Below are 21,958 nucleotides of genomic sequence, written 5' to 3'. Positions count from 1 at the left end.
CTGGGCATCAACGAAAAGGTCAAAGTACAGGGTGCAATTGACACAGCATTTTATTCAGTGGATAATGTACTCTAGTGCAAGTGAAGATTTCTCCGCTTTCACATTATTTGTCAATTTAAGTGGGCGACCTTTCCTAAACAAAGCCCGAACTTAACGAAACAGACATCATTACATTGTGACATATTAACTAGGCAACACCTTTTGAGCGTACCTGCCGAAAGGTTCTGACTCCAGACGAGGTGCGCAGCATCGCAGATGGCTCGTAACCCACGGAGGAGTCCATGTTGTCCACCAAAATTGACTGAATGAAACTAACGAGGGTCTAAAACGCACCCCACCCCCCAACAATGGAGCCAACAGGCTCGGGAACGGTTACTGTGTGGGTTCACTACCGGCATTCTTATCCCAGGCTGCTGGAAACAGCTGGCGAAGGGAATGGGGGCGGGAATCCCAGAATTGGGATCCATCCAACTCGGTTGTGACACGGACGGAGGAATTGAAATCTCCCTCTCCCCACCAGAGTCCAGCTGACCACGTGGACCGTAGATTCGCTTCAGTAACAAACACTCACTTGTAGATAGGTCAGCCTCTTCCAACTGATTAATTCCAAATATGTGCAGCCCGTTAACTGGCATGTTTCTCCTCAGTGACTCTGTCAGTAGTTTATCCAGTGTATCTCTGTTATATGGTATAATATGGAAAGCCTGCAGACGAGAAGCAGGAAGAAGATTATATCTGAGAGATGTGCGTCTCTGACAAGACACGCTTCGCAACCATTTCTGTTACTGCCCGAAATACAGACTTAAACTGGCTCCGTTTGAAACGTGAAGAATTTCGGCAAAGGCTCAGATCATCCTGATCCATGCTTGTAAAAAAAAAAGAGGAACAAAAACAGAGGGAGTAGACAGGAGATTAGCCGGGTTCACTCAAAAGGAGGCAGGGGCCAGCAGAGATGTGAAGGGTGGAATGGCGGTGTGGTATGTTTTTTTTTTACAGCAAAGGCTTGCAAACAACGAAGCTACAAACAAACTGGAGCTTTCCTGAAAAGGGGTTTACTCCACAGGCAAGGCTGATGGTCGATTATGTCATCAATATGTCACATGATCGGCCTCTTGAAGTGACCTTGATCGGACTCTTAAAGCGACCTTGTTCCAGCGAGGAACAAATATGAATACACAACAGCGGTGTCGGTGACCTCTGGAGCAAACCCATTTTTCCGGGGTACAAATCAATTAGAAACTGCAGGATTCCACGCAGAGATCTGACCTTTGGTGAAATTGCACCATTTACCCTGTTGGTTGGGTGACTAAAGTTATATTCCTCAAAATGAACAATCTGTGGTCTCATGCCAGTAGCAGGAAGTCGGGGGGGGGGGGGGGGGGGGGCAGGAGGAACCAGAGTTGGTGGTCTGATGAATGTAGCAATTTCAGAGATATTGTATTATATGTATTTTGTGCAACAAGGGTTAACAACCTGCGTCAGAGTGCGTATGACTGCTGTGGTCACATTTTTGAAAGTCGGTTCAAATGATAACCAAGTTTTGTGGCTACAAAAGAGACAATTACAGCATCGGAGAAGTTGGGCTCATGGAATTTAGTTTAAATAAAGAAGATTCCCTATGGCAGTAGGTAATTAAAGACATTGGTCGTGAAAGTACCCATAATGGGAAAACCCCATTAGCCGCCTGGCGGGACGGAGAACCCGGCTTGGGCGTGCCGCACCAGAAAATGGGTGCGGTGGGAAGGACAATCCCACCCATTGTATTTAGCTTTAGTAAAATGATGGCAGGAACCAGGGCTAAGACAGTCAGGTATTGAGTGTCAATTTAGTTGATTGGGGATGGGAACAGACAAGCAGCTTTTTGCCAAATCCTGCAAAGTTAAGCTGTAGTTTTGACACAGGCAAGAATCTGCAAGCTGGTTCCTAAAGGATCTCTCTCTCAAAGCAGTTATCCAGGACATCTCTTTATAGAAAAAATTCCTGTGTTGGCCAACTGTCTTTTAAAGAGGATTTTGACCTGACCTGGGTTTTGCTCGAGTGGTGATAAAAGATAACAGTTAGGATTTAGTGTTTCATTGTCATTGTTTTTTTTCCATAAATTTAGAGTACCCAATTCAGTTTTTCCAATTAAGGGGCAATTTAGCGTGACCGATCCACCTACCTTGCACCTCTTTGGGTTGTGGGGGCGAAACCCACGCAGACACGGGGAGAATGTGCAAACTCCACACGGACAGTGACCCAGAGCCAGGATCGAACCTGGGACCTCGGCGCCGTGAGGCTGCAAGGCTGACCCACTGCACCACCGTGCTGCCCCCATTGTCATTGTTAAGCATTGCTTAACGGGTAATTGTAAGCTATTTTCTTGTATGATGTTAAAGTTCTTATATCCTGTGTTAGTAATAAAGTTTGTTTGAATACACTTTGTGTGTGGAATCACCCCCACATCCTTTCCCCACAGTCTTACAAATTAAACTAAATACTGGGGCATCTTTCAGGTATCTTAGCAACTGTTGTCGTCTGGCCCAGGATTGCAGTAGAGAAATGGAGAATTTTTAAAGGGTATTGCAACTGTTCCTCAATTTTTAAGGTCAAATCTTAGTCGAATGCGTCATTGGGACTGACTCAAGCAAGAGGCTACAACCAAGCAAGAGGCTACAACCAAGCAAGAGGCTACAACCAAGCAAGAGGCTACAACCAAGCAAGAGGCTACAACCAAGCAAGAGGCTACAACCAAGCAAGAGGCTACAACAAGGTGCTTTCCCTCAATTGAGAAAACTCAGACACACAGCCTCGTGGAGGTAAACGGGAGGGGTGGGGGGAGAAAAGGAAAGTCTGACAGTAACATGGGCCGGCTCCTTGCCTGCACTTGCAAGGGGTGGGCAGGGAAAGAGTGGTCAATGACAGAAAAGGGGGTTGGAGGAGGAGGGGGGGAGGGGGGGGCAGACGAGGCAGTGATTGATCTCATAGTCGGCACCCTCGGAGACTCTCCTCAGACATCCCACTCAGTGCCAGGAAGTGAACCCCCTGGCCATTCCTCCAGAGTCACGGTATACTTATTCATCCTGTAATGCACCCGCGCAAAGCAGAGCCATTGCACTGCATTGCAATTAAACAAACTAGAAGTTAGAAATTATCAAGAAAATACCGGAACCTGCGGAATGGTCAGTAATTGTGACGGACAGAGGAACAGCTGGTGGTCAATCAATCCCTCGAGCCTCTTCTTTCATTCAATGGCTGATATGCATCTTAACTCTTTCTGAATGCTCCAATTCTACATCTGTTAGTACATTTCCCTAATTTCCCTAGCAAAATCTATTAACCATGGGGGGGTGGTGATTGCCCATGCACCCATCCCTACCCTGTCTCCCATTTTACGGTGGGAAGCTGGAGCCATTCGGAAATATGACTTTTTAAGTGCCTCAGACTGACCTCACCATTATCTCACCCAAGGCAAGGAGAGACCCATGCCAAGTGGGTAGCCTGGCAGCTTTGACTACATGAATTGATGTTGGGCAAGAGGTGGGAACCTTCCTTGGGGGGGTCTCCTATACCCACTGGAAGTCCCCCCCCCCCCACCCCCCCAAAAGATCATGGCACCCCAGACCCTAAAACACGGCCCCCCCCCCGACTTCCTCACTTGCCTTGCCGGGGCCTTGCCCCACTGATACCCTTTGTTTAACTGAAGTTCAGCCTCCATAAGTGTCCCTCCTTTGGGATTGGCTGTAGTCCCGGCAACGGTCACTGTTCGAAGTTGGTACAGAGTCTCCACTCTCTGATTGGTCGGCAGCTCTCTGAGGCGGAACCTCCTCCCCAGGCGGAGGCGGAAATCTTGCCCTGAACCAATTGAAACCTGTCAAATATCAAATGACAGGTGGGGGACCATCTGAAAAATCCTCTCTCCCTTCTGTGTCCTGACATCAACCTCGAGCTCAATGTTAAATGTTAATCCCCTTTAGTCTAGATTTCTCTTGCCCAGAGAGATTTAAGGATGGGACGGACACATTTTTGGTCTGTCAGGAAATCAAGCAATATGGGGAGTGGGTACAATTGACACCCAAGATCAGGCAAGCTGGTCTTGAATATTGGAGCAGGCTCGACGAGTTGTCACGTCCACTCCTGCTCCTATCTCGCATGTTCTCCGGGTTTTAGAATTGCTTTTTGAATTTGGCAATGGATGTTCCCGCCATTCTTCCTCTATTGTTTCTGATCTATTTGGCCAAGGTGGTGACAACCTCCTCAATGGTTCAGTGTGGGCAAGTGTGAGGTCTTTCACTTTCATAGAATCCCTAGAGCACAGAAGGAGGCCATTCGGCCCATCGAGTTTCATCAAACATCCGAAAGAGCATCCCACCTAAGCCCACTCTCCCGCCCTAACCCTGTGACCCCCCACCTACCTTTTGGACACTAAAGGGCAATTTAGCATGGCTAATCCACCCAACCGGCACATCTTTGGACTGTGGGAGGAAACCGCAGCACCCGGAGGAAACCCACGCACACACGGGGAGGACGTGCAGACTCCGCACAGACAGTGACCCAAGCCGGGAATCGAACCTGGGACCCTGGCGCTGAGAGGCAGCAGTGCTAACCACTGTGCCACTGTTCCAGAGGTGAGGAACTTTAGTTATGTACATTGCAGAATTTGGGTCACTTCGCCTTGGAGAAGAAAAGGTTGAGAAAGATATTTGAGAAAGGTATTGAAACTCTTGATTGGTTAGGGCAGAGTAGAGAGGGAGAAACGGTTCCCATTGGTGGAAGGATGGAGAATGAGTGGACACAGATTTCAGGCAATTAGCAAATGAAGGAACGGAGACAAGAGGAGGAATGTTTCCACACAGTGAGTGGTTGGGGTCTGGAATGTGCGCCTGATCGTGTGGTGAAGGCTGCTCATAGAACATAGAACAGTACAGCACAGAACAGGCCCTTCGGCCCTCAATGTTGTGCCGAGCCATGATCACCCTACTCAAACTCACGTATCTACCCTATACCCGTAACCCTTAACCTTACTTTTATTAGGACACTACGGGCAATTTAGCATGGCCAATCCACCTAACCCGCACATCTTTGGACTGTGGGAGGAAACCGGAGCACCCGGAGGAAACCTACGCACTCACGGGGAGGACGTGCAGACTCCACACAGACAGTGACCCAGCTGGGAATCGAACCTGGGACCCTGGAGCTGTGAAGCATTTATGCTAACCACCATGCTACAATGCTGCCCTCAGCAATCGAGGCAGAAAGTCTGCAGAGGGGTATAGATAGTTTGAGTGAGTGGGCAAGGGTCTGGCAGATGGACTTCAATGTTGGTAAATGTGGGGTCATCCATTTTGGTATGAATTTTTATAAATATAAATTTAGAGTACCCAATTCTTTTTTTCCCCAATTAAGGGACAACTTAGCGTGGCCAATGGACCTACCCTGCATATCTTATTGGGTTGTGGGGGTGAGACCCACACAGACATGGGGAGAATGTGCAAACTCCACATGGATATTGACTCCCGGGATCGAACCCGAGTCCCCCGGCGCCATGACACAGCAGTGCTAACCACTGTGCGGCCCCTTATTTTGGTAGTGGTAACAACAAAATGGACTATTACTTAAATTGTAAAAAATTGCAGCATGCTGCTTTGCAGAGGGACCTGGGTGTGCTAGTGCATGAATCACAAAAAGTTGGTTTGCAGGTGCAGCAGGTAATTAAGGCGGCGAATGGAATTTTGTCCTTCATTGCGAGAGAGATGGAGTTTAAAAACAGGGAGGTTATGTTGCAGCTGTAGAGGGTGCTGGTGAGGCCACGCCTGGAGTACTGTGATCTGTTTTGAAATTAAAATCGCTTATTGTCACGAGTAGGCTTCAATGAAGTTACTGTGAAAAGCCCCTAGTCGCTACATTCCGGCGCCTGTTTGGGGAGGCTGGTACGGGAATTGATCCGTGCTGCTGGCCTGCCTTGGTCTGCTTTAAAAGCCAGCGATTTAGCCCAGTGTGCTAAACCAGCCCGGCCTCCTTATTTGAAAAAGGCACGAGAGGGGATGTACTGGCACTGGAGAGGGTGCAGAGGAGGTTCACTCGGTTGATTCCGGAGTTGTGAGGATTGGATATGAGGAGATAGAGTAGACTATACTCATTGGAATTTAGAAGAATGAGGGGGGTTCTGATAGAAACGTATAAAATTATGAAGGGAATAGATAGGATAGATGCGGGCAGGTTGTTTCCACTATAACTAGGGGGCATAGCCTCAAAATAAGGGGGAGCAGATTTAGGACTGAGTTGAGGAGGAACTTCTTCACCCAAAGGGTTGTGAATCTGTAGGATTCCCTGCCCAGTGAAGCAGTTGAGGCAACTTCGTTCAATGTTTTTAAGGCAATAGAACATAGAACATAGAACAGTACAGCACAGAACAGGCCCTTCGGCCCTCGATGTTGTGCCGAGCAATGATCACCCCACTCAAACCCACGTATCCACCCTATACCCGTAACCCAACAACCCCCCCCCCCCCCCCCCCCTTAACCTTACTTTTTTTTAGGACACTACGGGCAATTTAGCATAGCCAATCCACCTAACCCGCACATCTTTGGACTGTGGGAGGAAACCGGAGCACCCGGAGGAAACCCATGCACACACGGGGAGGACGTGCAGACTCCGCACAGACAGTGACCCAGCCGGGAACCGAACCTGGGACCCTGGAGCTGTGAAGCATTGATGCTAACCACCATGCTACTGTGCTGCCCCTGCAATGATAGATGTTTGAAAAGTAAAGGAATTAATAATAATAATAACAATGATCGCCTATTGTCACAAGTAGGCTTCAATGAAGTTACTGTGAAAAGCTCCTAGTCGCCACATTTCGGTGCCTGTTCGGGGAGGCTGGTACTGGAATTTATCCCGCGCTGCTGGCATTGTTCTGCATTACAAGCCAGCTGTTTAGCCCACTGTGCTAAACCAGCCCCTGGTTATGGTGAGCGGGCGGGTAAGTGGGCTGAGTCCAACAAAAAGATCAGCCATGATCTGATTGAATGGCGGAGCAGGCTCGAGGGGCCAGGTGGCCTACCCCTGCTCCTAGTCCTGATCTCCTTATGAGGCGTTCAAGAGGGAATTGGATTGTTATTTGAAAAGGAAGAATGTGCAGGCAGAAGACTGGGGAGTGACACAACACGAATTGCTCACTTGGAAAGCGAATCGACGGGCTGAACGGCCTTCCTCTGCTCTGTAAAGATTCTGTGATTCTGAGACTGTATCAAAATTCCCTTTGGAAATCCAAGTATGTTGCAACGGTTCCCCTTTGCTAATTATCTCCTCTAAATACATGAAATTAATTTGTCAAAAAGGATTTCCCTTTCATAAAACCCGTGTTGGCTTGTTCTAATCACACTGTGGTTTCTCCAAGTGCATTGTTAGAACTTCCTTAAAATAGATTCCAGCACTTTCCCGATGACAGATGTCAGACCAACTGACTGCAGAACCTGTTTTACTCCCTCCTCCCTTTCTTGAATAGCAGTGCCGACAAGCCGGTTTAGCTCAGTGGGCTAGCCAGCTGGTTTGTAATGCAGAACAAGGCCAGCAGCGCGAGTTCAATTCCCGAACAGGCGCCGGAATGTGGCGACTAGGGGCTTTTCACAGTAACTTCATACCTGTGACAATAAAGATTATTATTACATTTGCTAGCTTGCAATCTGATGCAACCATTCCAGAATCCAGGGAATTCTGCAGAATCACACCCTGTTTCAGTTTTACAACACTGGTTTTGACTTTATGCCGACACGCCAGTGAACCATTAGTCTTTGCGAACTGTAACTTTTCTTGTTCCGCCTTTCACTGCTTCGGGAAAAGCAAATTGCCTCTCAGATGTAAAAAAAAAAATCGCTTATTGTCACGAGTAGGCTTCAATGAAGTTACTGTGAAAAGCCCCTAGTCGCCACATTCCGGCACCTGTCTGGGGAGGCTGGTACGGGAATCGAACCCTGCTGCTGGCCTGCTTGGTCTGCTTTAAAAGCCAGCGATTTAGCCTGGTGAGCTAAACCAGCCCCTTCTGTAGAAGATCTCATAAAATGTAACATGGCAAGAACCCCAGTTTAAAACTATCTGACTCAGCGGAAAGTAGCGAGCCCGATGCCTGTTTCACAAAGTCTCTGAGTTTGCTTAACGCTCAGCGTAAACTTGTTTTCTCTTCAAAACTACAAAACATCAAATAAGGGGTGATTCAGTGAAAATAGGGTTGAGGAATCAGTCCCTCATGTAGAACAATGTTTCTGTGGGGAATTTGGTTCCGATTAACCCGTATGAGAGCAGCTCCAACAGCGCTGGAGAAGCTCAACACCATCCAGGACAAAAGAGCTCCGCTTGATTGGCATCCCTTTCACAAACATTCACTCCTCCAACACTGACAACAGTGGCAGCCGTCTGTACCATGTACAAGATACCCAGCAGGATCTGACCAAGGATCCTTGGGCAGCACCTTCCAAACCCATGACCATTACCATCTGGAAGGTCAAGAAGCAGCAGATACATGGGAACCCCACCACCTGGAGGTTCCCCTCCAAGTCTCACACCACCCCGACGTGGAAATATATCGGCCGCTCCTTCACTGTCGCTGGGGCAAAATCCTGGAACTCCCTCCCTAACAGCACTGTGGGTGTACCTACACCACATGGACTTTAGCGGCTGAAGAAGGCGGCTCACCACCACCTTCCCAAGGGCAACAAGGGATGGGTAATGAATTCTTGTCTAGCCGTTAAATGAATTGGGAAAAAAACCTCCAATGGACATACAGACCTGGCTCTTTTATTAGAGACTCCTCAGCTTCCTCAAAGTGTCTCTTGGGGGAGCTCGGGAGCACCACCGGGTTATCCCCTCACCTTTCACAGACAGTAAAGTAAAACTCAGAGCCACAGCCCAGCTCCACCCACACAATGACATCACTGAAGCCATGTGATAAACAAAACATCTCTTAAAGAGACACTCCCGTGACACCCTGAACAACTTGGCAGTGGGAATCAACATAACGCCACTGTGCCCGACCAATAAACCTCATCCAGGGAAACGGCACAGACCTGAGCCCGGAGCAGAGGGCGGGCTGAAGGACAAAACCCACCTCCGGGAGGAGTGTTCAGGGTGGAAAGGTGGTGTTCCGATCCTGCGGGTAAACAGATCCCGGGATCTGCTGTGCTCCTTTCAAAGTCGAATAGCCCATCCGCACTCACAGCTGAACTGAACTGCGGAGGATGAGCAAGCAGAAGAGGTTCTGGCGCGTTGCCAGATTTATATGAGACTAAGCGGAGGCTTTTCTCGACGTTTGTGTCTAATTATAGTCAGGAGTCTGCCAGTGTGGGCAAAACATCAAAGCAGCCACAATCCACTCGGATTAGGAGATCAAAGCTTCAGTTTAGATGAGGCAGATTTGCACCTCTCCCAAACTGCAAATGATTCTACTTCCTCAATCTCCGAGTTTAGGGCAGAGTTCTAAATGGCATCGGCTTCTGGCCCTCTCCCGCTTGTTTCGAGTTAATCTTCAACTTGAGATCTGCTTTGGACTAAGGGGAGTGAATGGCCCCTCACACGGATCGTGGTTCAAGGAGGCAAACCAATCAGATGGCGAAGGGAGAGACAGACAGACAGAAGGTTATGGATAGAGAGACAGAAAGAATGACTGGTGCACCGTCCACAACATCAGGGCCTGTCAATGCAGCGTATAGACATTTAGATTCTTCTCAAGAGTTGTCACTGTTGTGTTAGGAAACGCAGCAGTCGACTCGCACACAGCAAGAGTCCACCAACAGCACCGTGAAAATGATGGGATAAATTTTCCAGCCTTCCTCCCCCCGCAAAACCCGCCGCGTGGTGGGTTCCCCGTAGAGAGGCCTGCGAGCTACGCAAAACGCCGTTGACATCGGAAGATCCTGCCGCCTTCCGGCGGCGCGTCTTTTGATACGACCAACAACAGAAATAGTTGGAAATACTCAGAAGGTCAAGCTGTAAAAAGAGAAACATAATTAATGTTTCGGGACAATGACCTTTCTTCAGGACAATGACCTTTCTTCAGGACAGTGACCATTCTTCACGACAATGACCATTCTTCACGACAATGACCTTTCTTCAGGACAGTGACCGTTCTTCACGACAATGACCTTTCTTCACAACAATGACCATTCTTCACGACAATGACCTTTCTTCAGGACAATGACCTTTCTTCAGGACAGTGACCGTTCTTCAGGACAATGACCTTTCTTCAGGACAATGACCTTTCTTCACGACAATGACCATTCTTCACGACAATGACCTTTCTTCACGACAGTGACCGTTCTTCACGACAATGACCGTTCTTCACGACAATGACCTTTCTTCAGGTCAGTGACCTTTCTTCACGACAATGACCATTCTTCACGACAATGACCGTTCTTCAGGACAATGACCTTTCTTCAGGACAGTGACCGTTCTTCACGACAATTACCATTCTTCACGACAATGACCTTTCTTCACGACAATGACCTTTCTTCACGACAATGACCTTTCTTCACGACAGTGACCGTTCTTCAGGACAATGACGTTTCTTCAGGACAGTGACCGTTCTTCACGACAATGACCATTCTTCACGACAATGACCTTTCTTCACGACAATGACCTTTCTTCACGACAATGACCTTTCTTCACGACAGTGACCGTTCTTCAGGACAATGACGTTTCTTCAGGACAGCTCCGATGAAAGGTCGTTGACCGGAAACAGGTGGGACCAGAAAAAGATCCACCACCGGGGTCGCAGATGGGACCACCTTGATGGGTCACCAGGATCTGGGGGGCCACGTTCCCAGAGGAGGCCAATTTTGAGGAGGGCCAGCTTTTTGAGAAGAATCCAACACGAGTTTGTAGAGTCACACTGAAAGTAACTTTGTTTATAACGATTTGTACACAGTGCCAACAATGCATCACTGCTTCCTTCTCTAGCCGGTACTTACACAGCTGTACGGCTAACAATTTACCCACCCCATTCTCCCCCCCCCCACCACATGTCCCCAGCCAATAGGATTCGGGCAGGTTACAACACCAATTAAAGATGGTGGACCGCCCCCAGGAGCTGCCGGCCCAATCGGAGAGCTAGCACCACCAACGGTGACCATAGCTGAGGCTGCAACTGCAACAATAATAATCTTTACTATCACAAGTAGGCTTACATTAACACTGCAATGAAGTTGCTGTGAAAAGCCCCTAGTCGCCACACTCCGGCGCCTGTTCGGGTACACAGAGCGAGAATTCAGAATGTCCAATTCACCGAACAAGCTCGTCTTTAAGGACTTGTGGGAGGAAACCGGAGCACCCGGAGGAAACCCACGCCGACATGGGGAGAACGTACAGGCAGCGAGATGTAAGAAGCAGCAGCAGCAAAGGCGAAGGAAAAAGGTGGGAAGTCACACGGGATCAGGGGTGAGCTGGCAAGATGGATACAAAACTGGCTCGGTCATAGAAGGCAGAGAGTAGCAATGGAAGGGTGCTTTTCTGATTGGAGGGCTGTGACTAGTGGTGTTCAGCAGGGATCAGTGCTGGGACCTTTGCTGTATAAATGATTTGGAGGAAAATGTAACTGGTCTGATTAGTAAGTTTGCAGACGACACAAAGGTTGGTGGAATTGCGGATAGTGATGAGGACTGTCAGAGGATACAGCAGGATTTAGATTGTTTGGAGACTTGGGCGGAGAGATGGCAGATGGAGTTTAATCCGGACAAATGTGAGGTAATGCATTTTGGAAGGTCTAATGCAAGTAGGGAATATACAGTAAATGGTAGAACCCTCGAGTATTGACAGTCAGAGAGATCTAGGTGTACAGGTCCACAGGTCACTGAAAGGGGCTACACAGGTGGAGAAGGTAGTCAAGAAGGCATACGGCATGCTTGCCTTCATTGGCCGGGGCATTGAGTATAAGAATCGGCAAGTCATGTTGCAGCTGTATAGAACCTTAGTTAGGCCACACTTGGAGTATAGTGTTCAAGGGGCAAGGTTTAGAGGAGATGTACGAGGTAAGGTTTTTACACAGAGGGTAGTGGGTGCCTGGAACTCGCTGCCGGAGGAGGTGGTGGAAGCAGGGACGACAGTGACGTTTAAGGGGCATCTTGACAAATACATGAATAGGATGGGAATAGAGGGATACGGACCCAGGAAGTGTAGAAGATTTTAGTTTAGACGGGCAGCATGGTCGGCACAGGCTTGGAGGGCCAAAGGGCCTGTTCCTGTGCTGGACTTTTCTTTGTTCTTTGTTTAGGAGCTGCGGGCGCGCAGGCAGACGGCCCCACGGGGCGAGACGGAGGTTCAGGCGAACCAGGAAGCGGAAAAGCTGGCGAGCCGAACAGCGGAGCTGGAACAGGAGGTGAAAAGGCTGGTAACGACCCAGGGAAGCCTAAGAGGGTAAGTGGAGGACCAGGAAAACAGGTACAGACGGTAGAATGTTAAAATAGTGGGTCTGCCAGAGGGGATGGAGGGCAGAGACCCAGCAGGCTACGTCACCCAAATAGAACATAGAACATAGAACAGTACAGCACAGAACAGGCCCTTCGGCCCTCGATGTTGTGCCGAGCAATGATCACCCTACTTAAACCCACGTAACCCGTATACCCGTAACCCAACAATCCCCCCATTAACCTTACACTACGGGCAATTTAACGTGGCCAATCCACCTAACCCGCACATCTTTGGACTGGGCAAGCTAGTGGGAAGAGAGAAATTTCCAAACCCCCCAGAAATCGACGGGGCGCACAGGCCGCTCCGACCCAGGCCCAAAGCCGGGGAGCAGCCCAGAGCGATTATCGTGAAGCTGCTCAGGTTCCAAGACAGGGAAAAAATCTTAAAGTGGGCACGGGAGGCAAAATCGAGCACGTGGGAAGGGAAGGTCATCAGGGCGTCCCAGGACATTGGAGCGGGCCTGGCCAAAAGAAGGGCTGAATTCAACAGGGCCAAATCGGCACTCTGGGATGTTATTCCCGGCCAAACTCTGGGTAACATTCGAGGGGAAGGGGCTGCTTTTTTAACATCCCAGCAGCAGCTGAGGAGTTTGTTCGAGGGAACAAGCTGGGGGTGGGGCAGCTGCAACGGCCATCAGGAAAGCGACTGGGATGGAAAGGAAAGGAAGACTCGGGACAAAGAGCAGCGGGCAGACGGCAAACAGAGACAATACGATCACGAAGTGGACACACGTGTTTGGGGTACTGCGCGGGATTGTGCTGACTCGTTCCCGGGCTCGTCCCGTCTCTCAATGCAATGGAGGGGGGGGGCGAAGCTTGGTGAATGAGGAGGGTGAGAAAGACGAACAGGAGGGTGAGGCAAGAGCTAGCAAAAGGAAGGTAAAACAGGACTGGAGCAGGGCAAGTACTGGGAGGGAGGCCACCGTGCTAGCGAGGAGGGTCGCGGTGCGCTTCCCACGGGAGAGGGTGTGCCTGGCACAAAGAGGGGGGAGGGGCAGGGCAGAAGAACACGGGGGGGGGGGACAAAGGGACAGGGACGAAGGTGTGGGGTGGAAAGAGAGGAGTTGGGGGGAGAGCGCAGAACAAAAACGAGAAGCAAAAAGAAGGGTGCGGTAGATAAGCAGCAGGAACATGGGCCTCGGCAGGCATGGAGCAGGGCGATGATGCCATAAACAGTCACTCGGGAGAGCTTCAGGGCAAAGTGAGTGCAGAGGCGCAGCCACGTGGTGTATACACAGCTGGCGGCCATGTTGGGTGCTCCTGAACAAAGGGAAACCCCGGAGCGCTGAGGCCCAACCTCATGGTGAGAGCGGCGACCGTGGCCATTTTGGACGGCCCGCTAACAAAGGGAAACCCCGCAGTGCAGGGGCGCGTCCACCAGCTAAGTACGGGTGATCCCGCAGGACTGGGGGGTCAAAAACCCCCCACCAGGAATGTTAGCTGGAACATAAGGGGACTGAACGGCCCAGTGAAAAGATCCAGGGTCTTTGCCCATCTAAGAAGCCTAAAGGCCGACATAATCTACCTACAAGAGACGCACCTGAGGGAGAAGGACCGACTGCTGGTGAGGAAGGGCTGGGTGGGACAGACGTACCACTCGTGCTACGGGACAAGGGTTAGGGGGGGTAGCAATATTAATTAGCAAAAGGACGAGGTTTACTGGAACCAAGACAGTTATGAACCCGGGGGGACGGTGCGTCACGGTCAGCGGTGTCCTGGATGGGGCACTGGTCGTTCTGGTAAATGTGACGCTCCCAACTGGGACGACTCAGAATTCATAAAGTAGACCATGGCGGGAATCCCCGACTTGACACACACCGACTGATTATGGGGGGGGGGCGACTTCAACTGCGTGCTGGACCCACTGACCGATCGATCAAACCCCAGAACGGGGAAAAAGACTGGCATGGCCAGGGAACTGGGAACATTTATGGAACAGATGGGGGTGGTGGACCCATGGAGGTTCCTGCACCTGGGAGAGAAGGAATTTTCATACTTCTCACAAGTACACAAGGTATACACCCGTATCGACTTCTTTGCAGTGGGGAAATCGGTGCTTCCAGGGATCACGGGAACGGAGTACCCCACGATCATGATCTCCGACCACGCTCTACACTATATAGAACATAGAAAAATACATCACAGAACAGGCCCTTCGGCCCACGATGTTGTGTCGAACCATTGTCCTAGATTAATCATAGATTATCATAGTAACCCCACCCAACACTAAGGGCAATTTTGGACACTAAGGGGAATTTATCATGGCCAATCCACCTAACCTGCACATCTTTGGACTGTGGGAGGAAACCGGAGCACCCGGAGGAAACGCACGCAGACACGGGGAGGATGTGCAGACTCCGCACAGACAGTGACCCAAGCCGGAATCGAACGTGGGACCCTGGAGCTGTGAAGCAATTGTGCTATCCACAATGCTACCGTGCTGCCCTTAAGAACAAATTAATCTGCACTCCATTATTCTACCGTAATCCATGTACCTATCCAATAGCCGCTTGAAGGTCTCTAATGTTTCCGACTCAACTACTTCCACAGGCAGTGCATTCCATGCTCCCACTACCCTCTGGGTAAAGAACCTACCTCTGACATCCCCCCCTATATCTTCTACCATTCACCTTAAATTTATGTCCCCTTGTAATGGTTTGTTCCACCTGGGGAAAAAGTCTCTGACTGTCTACTCTATCTATTCCCCTGATCATCTTATAAACCTCTATCAAGTCGCCCCTCATCCTTCTCCGTTCTAATGAGAAAAGGCCTAGCACCCTCAACCTTTCCTCGTAAGACCTACTCTCCATTCCAGGCAACATCCTGGTAAATCTCCTTTGCACCTTTTCCAAAGCTTCCACATCCTTCCTAAAATGAGGCGACCAGAACTCCAAATGTGGCCTGACCAAGGTTTTGTACAGCTGCATCATCACCTCATGGCTCTTAAATTCAATCCCTCTGCTAATGAAGGCTAGCACACCATAGGCCTTCTTCACAGCTCTATCCACTTGAGTGGCAACTTTCAAAGATCTATGAACATAGACCCCAAGATCTCTCTGCTCCTCCACATTGCCAAGAACCCTACCGTTAACCCTGTATTCCGCATTCATATTTGTCCTTCCAAAATGGACAACCTCACACTTTTCAGGGTTAAACTCCATCTGCCACTTCTCAGCCCAGCTCTGCATCCTATCTATGTCTCTTTGCAGCCGACAACAGCCCTCCTCACTATCCACAATTCCACCAATCTTTGTATCGTCTGCAAATTTACTGACCCACCCTTCAAATCCCTCAACCAAGTCGCAGAAAAGGCCTTTGACAGAGTCGAATGGAGCTACCTCCTCGAGGTACTGGAACGGTTTGGGCTCGGAGCGGGATTCGCCGCCTGGGTGAGGCTCCTGTACAACACGCACAAAGCAAGTATCCAAACTAACACCACCAGCTCTGAATACTTCCAGCTACAGAGAGGAACAAGGCAGGGCTGCCCCCTGTCCCCACTCTTGTTCCCGCTAGCGATCGAACCCCTGGCGATAGCCCTGCGGGACGCGAAACGCTGGAAGGGAATCCGGGGAGGAGACAGAGAGCACAGAGTCTCACTCTATGCAGATGACCTGCTCCTCGATGTCTCAAAGCCACAGGAGGGACTGAAGGCAATTCTGCAAATACTGAAAGAGTTTGGAACCTTCTCGGGCTACAAACTTAACCTGGGCAAAAGTGAGACATTCCCAGTGAACCCAAAAGGGGGAGGGACAGAGCTAAAGGGGCTCCCGTTCAAAACGGCCCAGAACAGATTCCGTTACCTGGGGATCCAGATAGCCAGAGACTGGACACAGATCCACAAGTGGAACCTGAACAGCCTGGTGGAGGACGTAAGAAAAGACCTTCAACGGTGGGGCTCACTCCCACTTTCCCTGGTGGGGGGAGTGCAGACGATCAAGATGAACGTACTGCCAAGGTTCCTCTTCCTGTTTAGATCCATCCCGATCTCAAAGAGGGAAAGTCAGAGGGGGCTTGACCTACAATACTACCACTGGGCAGCAACGGCAGAATGAGTGAGGGGATGGGTACAAGAACCCGACACAGATTGGGTATAAATGGAGGAGGCATCCTGTGAAGGAACGGCCCTCCGGGCCCTGGCCACAGGCTCCCATCCTCCTCAACAAGGTACACAACGAGCCCAGTGGTAGTGGCCACGCTGAGAATGTGGACCCAGCTGAGACAGCACTTCGGGATAACCAAATTGTCCCTTATGGCCCCCATCTGCGGCAATCACAGATTCTCCCCAGCCATGTTAGATACCACCTTCAAAAGATGGAGGCGGGACGGGGGCACACTGACGGTCGGGGACTTCTACGTAGGGCGCAGACTGGCGACACTGGACGAACTGACGAGGACGTGGAAACTAGCAACAGGACAGGAATTGAGACACCTCCAAATAAAGCACTTCCTCCGCAAAGAGACAGTAGGCTACCCCGGGGCCCCAGAAAGCACGCTACTAGAGGACCTGATAGGCACAAGCAGCGAGAAGGGGGGGCTATGTGGGAAAATATACGAACAGCTACTGGACAGAGCCTGGACTCCACTGGACAGGACCAGACAAAAATGGGGGGATGAACTGGGGACAGAGGTAGGATGGGGACTCTGGTGCGAAGCACTGAGCAGGGTGAACTCCACCTCCTCCTGCGCAAGGCTCAGCCTAATGCAGCTCAAAGTGGTGCACAGAGCGCACCTGACCAGAACCCGAATGAGCAGGTTCTTCCCGGAGGTGGAGGATAAATGTGAGGTGAGCCTGAGGGGCCGGCCAATCACACCCACATGTTTTGGGCTTGTCCCAAGCTTGCTGGGTTCTGGACAGCCTTTTCCGAGGCAATGCCCAGGGTTGTGGAGATAAGGGTGAAGTCATGCCCAACAGTGGCAATACCTCATAAGCCCCCCCCCCCTCCCCCCGCCCGCCAGAAGGGGGAGGAACCTTAGACCGATCCAGAGGTCATCAAAATACAAATAAGGTCAGTTAAACAAAGGATGAACTAAACCTCTCTGTATAATATAGGAAAATTAGCACGGGTGAGAAAAATGTGATGTGTATTTATACAACCGTTTATAAATATGGGAGATGCCAAGAGAAAGATCTAAAATCAAAAAAACAAAATCTGTCTCACTCCTCCTTAAATGTACTCACTGTCCCAGCATCTACCGCACTCTGGGGTAGCGAATCCCACAGATTCACAACCCTTTGGGAGAAGTAGTTTCTCCTTAAATCTGTGTTAAATCTGCCCCTTATCCTGGGTCTATGGCCTCTCGTTCGAGAATGCCCCAGGAGATGAAGCATCTGCTCCACATCTACTTTATCCATTCCTTTTATCATCTGATCTCCCCTAATTCTTCTAAACTTTGGAGAGTATCGGCCTAAACTGTTTAATCTCTCCTCAAACGACAGACACTCATCTCTGGAATCAACCCAGTGAACCTCCACTGAACTGCCTCCAATGTCACTACATCTCACGGGGCCTCACGGTAGCATGGTGGTTATAGAACATAGAACAGTACAGCACAGAACAGGCCCTTCGGCCCTCGGTGTTGTGCCGAGCAATGATCACCCTACTTAAACCCACGTAACCCGTATACCCGTAACCCAACAATCCCCCCATTAACCTTACACTATGGGCAATTTAGCATACACGTCATCAATTTATCATCAATGCTTCACAGCTCCAGGGTCCCAGGTTCGATTCCCGGCTGGGTCACTGTCTGTGCGGAGTCTGCACGTCCTCCCCGTGTGTGCGTGGGTTTCCTCCGGGTGCTCCGGTTTCCTCCCACAGTCCAAAGATGTGCGGGTTAGGTGGATTGGCCATGCTAAATTGCCCGTAGTGTAAGGTTAATGGGGGGATTGTTGGGTTACGGGTATACGGGTTACGTGGGTTTAAGTAGGGTGATCATTGCTCGGCACAACATCGAGCCTGTTCTGTGCTGTACTGTTCTATGTTCTATGTTCTATCCTTCCGCAAATAAGGGGATTAAAACTGTGCACAATACTCCAGGTGCGGTCTCAACAATACCTTGTATAGTTGCAACACTAAAGGAAAGAGCTGGGAAATTCAATCCAATGTTGAAGCTCCTTCGCCCTTCTTCAATATAATACAAAGGGAGTTTATAGATCTGCCCAAGGCAGGCAGGCAAGGGTTAATGCCTCATCCAAAAACGGCACCTCCAACCCTGCAGCACCCCCTCAGAACTGCACTGAAATTCCAAGCCCAATTCTGTGCCCCAATCTCTGGGATGGAAATATCGCCCCGTGATGGAACCGGATAGCCCACAGCTTCGCATAGGTCAAGGATGGTACAAAACAGACTCGATTCCAGACGGTGGAATTTCCTGCCAAGGTTGTTCTGCAATGGAGGGCATCGTGCCCTTGGCCAAGTCCAGGTAGAGAGCAAATCAGGAGCAGAATCCCTGGCTGATTCCGGAAAAGTCGGCGCACATTTAACTGTATTAAAATCCGTTCTTCCCAACCAAAAAAACCCATTACGTTTACATCTTTACAAACTTGACACATTACAACACCACTTCTCCAGATGTAGCATCGCTCCAAGGATTAAACTCCCTTGCTCTCAGTTAGAGCTTAGAATAGACACTTCCTCCTCGACTTCCTTCGCTGGTACTTCCCCTTTGAGACAGTTCCAGTTCTTTCCATTCCTAACCTTCCTTTATTCGAGCTTCAGCAACAAGCTCCTGTAACCACAGACATCTACGCACAGTTTCAACCGCCAGAGGCAGCCACACACATTGACGCGTAACTTTATTCCTTTACCTTTCTTGTGAATTTTGTGTCCAATTTAATGGAGGAAAACATTTCATTCGGGGAGTCCATGTGATACATCTTCCTTAGGGCAGCACGGTAGCATTGTGGATAGCACAATCGCTTCACAGCTCCAGGGTCCCAGGTTCGATTCCCGGCTTGGGTCACTGTCTGTGCAGAGTCTGCACATCCTCCCCGTGTCTGCGTGGGTTTCCTCCGGGTGCTCCGGTTTCCTCCCACAGTCCAAAGATGTGCAGGTTAGGTGGATTGGCCATGATAAATTGCCCTTAGTGTGTCCAAAATTGCCCTTAGTGTTGGGTGGAGTTACTGGGTTATGGGAATAGGGTGGAGGTGCTAACCTTGGGTAGGGTGCTCTTACCAGGAGCCGGTGCAGACTAGATGGGCCGAATGGCCTCCTTCTGCACTGTAAATTCTATGAAAATTAGTCACCGCATAGGCTAGACATTGAGTAAAGCTCCCTCAGAGCTCTCTCAACAAACATTCCCAGGAGAGGTACAGCACGGGGTTAGATACAGAGTAAAGCTCCCTCTCCACTGTTCTCATCAAACACTCCCAGGAGAGGTACAGCACGGGGTTAGATACAGAGTAAAGCTCCCTCTCCACTGTTCCCATCAAACACTCCCAGGACAGGTACAGCACGGGGTTAGATACAGAGTAAACCTCCCTCTACACTGTCCCCATCAAACACTCCCAGGAGAGGTACTGCACGGGGTTAGATATAGAGTAAAGCTCCCTCTACACTGTCCCCATCAAACACTCCTAGGACAGGTACAGCACGGGGTCAGGTACAGAGTAAAGCTCCCTCTACACTGTCCCCATCAAACACTCCCAGGAGAGGTACTGCACGGGGTTAGATATAGAGTAAAGCTCCCTCTACACTGTCCCCATCAAACACTCCTAGGACAGGTACAGCACGGGGTTAGGTACAGAGTAAAGCTCCCTCGACACTGTCCCCATCAAACACTCCCAGGACAGGCACAGCACGGGGTTAGATACAGAGTAAAGCTCCCTCTACACTGTCCCCATCAAACACTCCCAGGACAGGTACAGCACGGGGTTAGATACAGAGTAAAGCTCCCTCTACTGTAGTTGGGGACCAAGTGCAATGTGTCCAAGTTTGCAGACGACACTAAGATGAGTGGTCAATCAAAAAGTGCAGAGGATACTGGAAGTCTGAAGAGGGATTTAGATAGGTTAAGAGAATGGGCTAGGGTCTGGCAGATGGAATACAATGTTAACAAATGTGAGATTATCCATTTTGCTAGGAATAACAGCAAAAGGGATTATTTAAATGATAAAATATTAAAACATGCTGCTGTGCAGAGAGACCTGGGTGTGCTAGTGCATGAGTCGCATAAAGTTGGTTTACAGGTGCAACAGGTAATTAAGAAGGCAAATGGAATTTTGTTCTTCATTGTTAGAGGGATGGAGTTTAAGACAAGGGAGGTTATGTTGCAATTGTATAAGGTGTTAGTGAGGCCACACCTGGCGTATTGTGTTCAGTTTTGGTCTCCTTACCTAAGAAAGGACGTACTGGCATCAGAGGGTGTGCAGAGGAGATTCACTAGGTTAATCCCAGAGCTGAAGGGGTTGGATTATGAGGAGAGGTTGAGTAGACTGGGACTGTACTCGTTGGAATTTTGAAGGATATGGGGGGATCTTATAGGAACATATAAAATTATGAAGGGAATAGATAGGATAGATGCGGGCAAGTTGTTTCCACTGGCGGGTGAAAGTAGAACTAGGGGACATGGCCTCAAAATAAGGGGAAGTAGATTTAGGACTGAGTTTAGGAGGAACTTCTTCACCCAAAGGGTTGTGAATCTATGGAATTCCTTGCCCAGTGAAGCAGTTGAAGCTCCTTCATTAAATGTTTTTAAGATATAGATAGTTTTTTGATGAATAAAGGGATTAAGGGTTATGGTGTTCAGGCCGGAAAGTGGAGCTGAATCCACAAAAGATCAGCCATGATGTAATTGAATGGCGGAGCAGGCTCGAGGGGCCAGATGGCCGACTCCTGCTCCTAGTTCTTATGTTCTTATGTTCTGCACTGACCCTATCAAACACTCCCAGGACAGGTACAGCAGGGATTAGATACAGAGAAAAGCTTCCTCTACACTGTCCCCATCAAACACTCCCAGGACAGATACAGCACGGGGTTAGATACAGAGTAAAGCTTCCTCTACACTGTCCCCATCAAACACTCCCAGGACAGGTACAGCACAGGGTTACATACGAGTAAAGCTCCCTCTACACTGTCCCCATCAAACACTCCCAGGACAGGTACAGCATGGGGTTAGATACAGAGTAAAGTTACCTCTACACTGTCCCCATCAAACACTCCCAGGACAGCTACAGCACGGGGTTAGATACAGAGTAAAACTCCCTCTACACTGTCCGCATCAAATACTCCCAGGACAGGTACAGCACAGGGTTAGATACAGAGTAAACCTCCCTCTACACTGTCCCCATCAAACACTCCCAGGACAGGTACAGCACGGGGTTAGATACAGAGTAATGCTCCCTCTACACTGTCCTCATCAAACACTCCCAGGACAGCTGCAGCACGGGGTCAGATACAGATTAAAACTCCCTCTACACTGTCCCCATCAAACACTCCCAGGACAGGTACAGCACGGGGTTAGATACAGAGTAAAACTCCCTCTACACTGTCCCCATCAAACACTCCCAGGACAGGTATAGCACG

At 49.7% G+C, this 21,958-nt stretch overlaps 1 protein-coding gene across 1 annotated transcript in view; it reads right to left on the bottom strand.

Annotated features, from left to right (window-relative positions):
• pik3ap1 (phosphoinositide-3-kinase adaptor protein 1) overlaps positions 1 to 21,958 on the bottom strand; it is a 184,939-nt gene that overhangs the window by 61,068 nt on the left and 101,913 nt on the right. Inside the window, exon 6 of the mRNA XM_038783277.1 lies at positions 518 to 704. Within this exon, the coding sequence (XP_038639205.1) occupies positions 518 to 704 (187 nt within the window). The remainder of the gene's footprint in view (positions 1 to 517; positions 705 to 21,958) is intronic.

The sequence above is a fragment of the Scyliorhinus canicula genome, chromosome 22, assembly GCF_902713615.1.
Source record: "Scyliorhinus canicula chromosome 22, sScyCan1.1, whole genome shotgun sequence".
In the NCBI taxonomy this organism is placed as follows: Eukaryota; Metazoa; Chordata; class Chondrichthyes; order Carcharhiniformes; family Scyliorhinidae; genus Scyliorhinus; species Scyliorhinus canicula.
Note: the sequence above shows the minus strand (reverse complement) of the source record. Positions and strands in the feature narration are given on the sequence as shown.